At 39.9% G+C, this 6,157-nt stretch overlaps 1 protein-coding gene across 7 annotated transcripts in view; it reads right to left on the reverse strand.

Annotated features, from left to right (window-relative positions):
* LOC107267029 (trichohyalin) overlaps nucleotides 1-6,157 on the reverse strand; it is a 44,605-nt gene that overhangs the window by 25,165 nt on the left and 13,283 nt on the right. For all 7 annotated transcript variants that reach the window (XM_025084230.1, XM_025084231.1, XM_025084233.1 and 4 more), the window contains exons 2-4: nucleotides 5,520-5,669; nucleotides 3,407-3,503; nucleotides 1,910-1,965 (exon numbers count right to left, since the gene is read on the reverse strand). In XM_025084230.1, the coding sequence (XP_024939998.1) occupies nucleotides 1,910-1,965; nucleotides 3,407-3,503; nucleotides 5,520-5,669 (303 nt within the window). The remainder of the gene's footprint in view (nucleotides 1-1,909; nucleotides 1,966-3,406; nucleotides 3,504-5,519; nucleotides 5,670-6,157) is intronic.

Below are 6,157 nucleotides of genomic sequence, written 5' to 3' on the forward strand. Positions count from 1 at the left end.
AGAGAGAGAGAGAGAGAGAGAGAGAGAGAGAGAGAGAGAGAGAGAGAGAGAGAGAGAGAGAGAGAGAGAATGAGAAGAGTCAGGAAGAAAGAGAAAGAGAGGAAGGAAGGGAGAGAAAAGAAAGAAGAGAATCTAAAGAAAAAGGAAAAAAAATGTAAATTCCGATAGTTCACGTCGAGTTGAAAAATTAATTAAAGCGCAGCGTTAAGCGCTAATTGACGGTAAATTCAAATCTGCTCTTATCTCTAATTTTTTTTTCTTTCTATTTCTCTCTCGTGCATGGACGAGATTCACGTTCATTAGATTCTCTTCAACTTGTTCAAATACGATTAGTGGTTGATCACTGCTGCCTCAGGACTGCACGATGGCTTTCAGTCGATTTGGGAATCGCGCGACGATCTAATATGGCGGGTTAGGTTAGGTTAGTGAAAGATACAGGCATCGAAAAAGTGCTCAAGTGCTACACGAGCATGTCCACATAGCGAGGTAGGCAAACGCGCGCAAGGCACAAAGTGGAAATAGTAATAGTAGTAGCAGTAGTAGTGGCAAATAGTAACAGTGATAGTAATAGTAGAATAGAAAATAGTTATAGTAACAGCAGTAAAGCAGTGCAACACGCGAGATGGACACCTAGATCCCCTCGCTTAAATTCCTTTTTGTTTTTCCTTTCTGTACATCTTCCATTTTCGTATTTCCCTTTTTTTTTCCTTTTTCCTTTTTTCTCCTTTTCGTATCCAATTGCGTTTCCCGTGATTTTTCACGTCCGACTCAACTATATATATATATATATATATATATATATATATATATATACATATATATATATGTACTCAAGAGCAACGTCAGCAATGTCGACCCAGAGTTCACCTAGTGCTACGTCTCTACCAGGCAAACGGGACACGAAGTCAGCCCCATATATAAATATGAATGACCAATAAAGAACAAAATGCATAAAAATACCGACTTTCCGTAATTTTAAAACGAATCTCCAATGCACGATGCATTTCCAATCCACTGATTTAACCGCTCTGCTGGTAATCGCTACTAGTTACGTGACGCGCCACAGAGATGGCAGCACAGTCGTCCATCGTATTCGATCGAACCTCACTCGGAATAACCTAATCTATGTCTGAACGTTCTGCAGCTCCGTATGTAGATAAATTAATGTCGTCCCATCGCTCTTCTCAAATAGTTTTCATAAATTTTCGATAATAATCACGGCGCGACTTCGTGTCCGTCGGAAAAGATATGTACGGCAAAGCAAAACATCGACACCCGCGACATCCGTCAGTGGCGCGCGTGTCGCTATCGCGTACTCATACAGCACCTCTCAAAAGTATCATACCGAGCAGTAAAATAAACGGCACACGGATAGCAATGGCAGAGTGCATTTTTTTTATAGTACAAGAGAGAAAGTGGATCGGTGGCGGTTAGTGGTTTTAATGACGGTAGTGTAGATGGCGGTAGTGTAGAGCATACATTTGCTCGTCTTTCGTGTTTTCTTTTTCTCTCTGTATAGTGCGCCAAAATAAATCTGCGATAAAACGTATTTATGTACGGCGTATAAGTGTTCTGTGTGCGCATATATATATATATATTTTTTTGTAAAATGTCCATATGGAAATTGTGTAAACGTCCGCGACTCTTACCAACGACCAGGGTCAAATGCTTCGCCTCGCATTGAACATTTATAGGTTATGTTCGAAAAGGGCCGACCTTACTCGAACTAACTAATGCCGAGTGTGACAGATGTTGACCGATCGATTGGTAAGGGACGCGAGTCGCGCGTTGTCTTTCGTTTTTTTTCTCTTTTTTTTTTCTACTGGCAAGCAGCTACGTACAGAAAACGTTCACGAGGCAAGATAATCGACAAGTAACCGAAAGTGTCACGGGTAGAATGCTTAAGGACCTGCTTCTGGATAGTCGACTGCATCTGCTGGAACATGATCCTTTCCTCCTCCTTACCTGGAACAGGATGGAAAAGCTCTCGAAAACTCTCCCGCAAGGTTGGGGCTCGAACTTGTTTTTGTTGTAATTGTTAATTAAAAATATATTTATTTCGATGGATTGTCCGACAAAAATAATACGAATCTATAACGCCATGAGCTTGTAAGATTAGGCGTTAAAAAAGATGCGAAAGATGCTAAGATATTTAGTGAAAAAAAATCGCGTTGACTGGCAACCATTTTTTTGTATTCATTCTAATCTCCTTTTTTTTCCCCAGTAATCCAGTTTTCACGAGACGCATTGCTGCATATTTACGGACACGTGTAACAGGGTTCAAATTACATTCCGTAAAATTTAAGGGTGCGAAATTGTCCACGACTGTGATACCAGCAAGTCACGCTCCTGGATTTATAAAAATATGCCGTATCCTCTTTGTTTACGCGACCCTTACGCGACAGTATCTACCTATATTACGTTAGGCGTTTATGAAGACTCAGTAAAAAAAGAATTTAACGATCACTTGCCTTGTAAACGTGCCACAATAATTCGATATCAATTTCATAGCGAGGAATCGATAACCGACCGTCAAAATATCCGCCAGCTGTCAATGTGGAAATATTGGAATTTAAAAAGAACGTACACCGATCGCGCCCATAGACAATCATGGACAAGTTCGTTTGAAAAGATGAAAAACCGTTACGAACCCCTGGCGGCAACGTTGCTAACTATTTTTGGCTTATACCTGAATCTTATAATAGGCCAGCATAGACATTGACGACTGAAAGATGTATACTTAAAAATTGACCAATCATAATAGACATTCCTGACCTTTTCACGTTGTTCAAGAGTTTTCCGACGCTCTGACGGAAATATCACTAACTACTGGATCCTGGCCAGTGCTTGGATCTTATAATAGATACCAGAAGGCAGTCACGTGAAAGTTTACTATATCATACCGAGAGGGCATTCTTATCTCAACAAGATATCATATAAAAGAACTAGTATCAATGACGGCCATAACCTCAATTATCAATTACTTTTGTTATCTCCCATTAGATTCACGATGCTCACAACTGTTATATATCCCGGAGTGCGTCGAACTCCAGTCAGATGGACTTGGCCGGACGTGGCCCTTACGGAAAATGGCGGAATGCCCGCGACAATGTATTCTTACGTAAAATGCAACCGGTTTGGATATGCGCCAATCCCGATCCGCAGGTTGTTGGCTCGGATGATACAAAAATCAGTGGCACTCAAGGCTACGTGAATTACCGTGATTACCGGGAAACAGAGGTAGGAGAGGGGGGGTGGGGGTGGCAAGAAGAGCCAATGCCTCTTTTTCTTATTTTCTTAAACGAACAAACTCATAGCGAGACGGAAAAACCCATACAGAGTAATACGACCAAGATAAGCGCGGGAAATTCAAATTTTTATATATGAAAAATAAGAAAGAACTCACCCATTCCTTTGTTCTGGAGCATTTCGAGGAGCTTCTTGATGCTCTCGTCTCGAGCTTGGAGCGTCTGTTTTTGCGTCTCTATTCTCAGTTCAAGCTCCTGTAAAGATAAATAAATAAATAAGCTCGACGCATCTACATTATACACAGTCTATGTAGATTCTTAGTTTCGATAGCGTCAGATCCACAAAAACGCTTATTCGATAAGTTCGCGGAGCAACGGCGTAGAACGAATATATTATTTAACACGTCATTGGCCACCTAGCGGATTTCAAGGGAAACCGAAGCGCACCTATATAAGTTATGCACTGAGGTAACACTGGATATAGATATCGATATAAACTGTCTGCATAATCTGGCTGGTGGCCAAAGAGCTACCAGTTGCATCGTCTAGGTTGCGGTCGTCGAGGACGTCGGGCGTCGTTCGTTCGTAGCGATAAAGCGCGTTGCCAATTAATCAGTCAGGTCGCGAACTCTACCGGATTTCAGCCGAGCCAAGATTTCGCTGGTAACATTGGCCGAGAATAAAACCAGTACGTTTAACCTCTGGCAGCACAAAGAGACTTTGACCGGTTAAACCGAAATTACAGCCGTACAGGCAAACATCAGGCATACAGGCAGCATCAAAACATAACCTAAAATCAAGGTGCCTGCGCCATGTGTGTATAATATTACACAATGAGAGATAAATAAGAAAAATTGCGCATGAAGCAAAATTTTTATACTTTTAAACAGTGATTCAAATTCTTAGTGTATTATCATGTAAGCCTGCAATTTTTTTTCCTTTTCTAGCATTTTTTTACCCTTCCCACATTCAGAGGGACGTCTTTAAATGGCTTCCTCTAAAATTCTTACGTGTCCATACTCTTCTAGGGAATTTTTATACACGGTGAGCATAAATAAAAAGACGGAGCAATCCTTCAAACCCAATATACATTTTCTAGGGGATTTATATAGAGGGCAACTCTTTTATTAACGCTTGTTATCATTATGCGTTTATAGTCAAACGACTATATATATATATATATGCATTGTGCATGGATGCTTATATTTTTATGTTACTTGCTCTATGATAACATCAATGATAACGTCTAAAGCTCTTTATAATCATTCTATCGCGTGCATAGACTTTGCAATTTCATTCTTAAGTAACGCGTGGAAATTTTTTTTTTTTTTTTTTATTAGATTTATTGATTTTCTTCACTGACTTTTTTTTTAACGCATGATTAATCCAGTACTTTGTGGTTGATTATCTTATTTTGACTACCGGATAAATATCAGATAGTAATAAGTTATTTGAGATTACATAGTTCCCGAGTGTCATTCGCTTTCTTTTTACTCCCTTATAAATCCAGAGAGCGAACCATTATCGTCCCCTGACAAAACCCTCATATTGGATATCAAGAGGAGCCTTATTGGACTGAGAACCTTCATTTTCATCGTCCATTTATTTGACTGCGAGAAACAGGGATAAAGTTTCTCAAACAATTTTTACTGGACACCCGTTATACTTCGTACCTTACAATTAATATAGTGTTGTATTGTATCTTCCCTTAGAGGCATTCCCTGGTAAATTCCATTAGAAAAAAAAAAGTCCAGGTTTCTCAACCATTCTCGAACCCCCGACCGACACAGCAACAGCTGCGTCCGATTTCAATTCCCTGAAGTTTGCCGAACGACCGAAACTTTCTGACCCGACGTCAAAGTAAAAAAATTCGATAACCACTAGGGAAACTATTGGTTAATAGAAATTTGCAAGTCTTGCCAGTATTATTTGTCTATCACGATGAATTACCATTAAGCCTCATTGTTGCTCCATGCGCGCCTAACTTCACGGTAGTAACAATAATTTGAGGTTATCCTATGAATTCGTCCTATTGAGAAAGGAAAAGTTGCCGCAATTAAAAATGAAAAAAAAAAATTATTCTGCACGTGAAAATTTGTGCCGTGAAAAAAAAAATTTAATGACAAAAACCTCTATTATATACAAAATTGCGGTTATAAAAATAATTTCTAAAATTTTCTTCCTCTTCGTATTGTACGCAGGCGCAGCTAGAGGACTATCGATAGAATAATTGTTTAATAAAAATTTTGGAAAACCGATACGTTCTCTCACCTTTATGGTGTCACGCAAAATGGCGATTTCCCGCGTGAGATGTTCGTTCTCGTTATAAAGAACTTCTATTTGCTGTTGCATCTCGACGCTGGGTCCGCGCATCCTCAGCCTGAGCTCCTCTTCCAGTTGTCGAACCATCATATTTTGTTTCTGCAAACGAAAAGAAGAAAAAAAAAGCACATTAATCAACAGACAACAATAAAAAGTAAATTAAAATAAATTTGACAATTTCCAAAATTTCTCTCAAACAGTCTTGTATACATTTTCATTTCTTTTTATCGCTATAACCTAACCTAACCCAAAACTAACCAAAGTATCGTAACCTTCGACAAAGCCTTAATGAACGTCAATCCCAAACTTCAGTTCCAAAAGTAAATCAAATTTACGAAACACGTGGTCTGGCATAGCCAACGGCACCGTTACTATATACCGGGCGAGTACGCCGACGAAAAGACTACTCGGAAATGTCCAATAGCTCTGATTGACCCAGTTCTGTCGGGTAGCAGGGAGGCCTTGTGCTGTGTGACGTCACGGGCTTGAGGTGTGGTCCCCGTGACGTCATTTGCTCATAATGAAAGCACCCTATCACCACCACCCTTCATGGAATTCTCATCGAGCCTTCATCCCCCCCCCCCCCT

Source organism: Cephus cinctus, unplaced genomic scaffold, assembly GCF_000341935.2.
Source record: "Cephus cinctus unplaced genomic scaffold, Ccin1 Ccin1_scaffold0331, whole genome shotgun sequence".
Taxonomy (NCBI): domain Eukaryota; kingdom Metazoa; phylum Arthropoda; class Insecta; order Hymenoptera; family Cephidae; genus Cephus; species Cephus cinctus.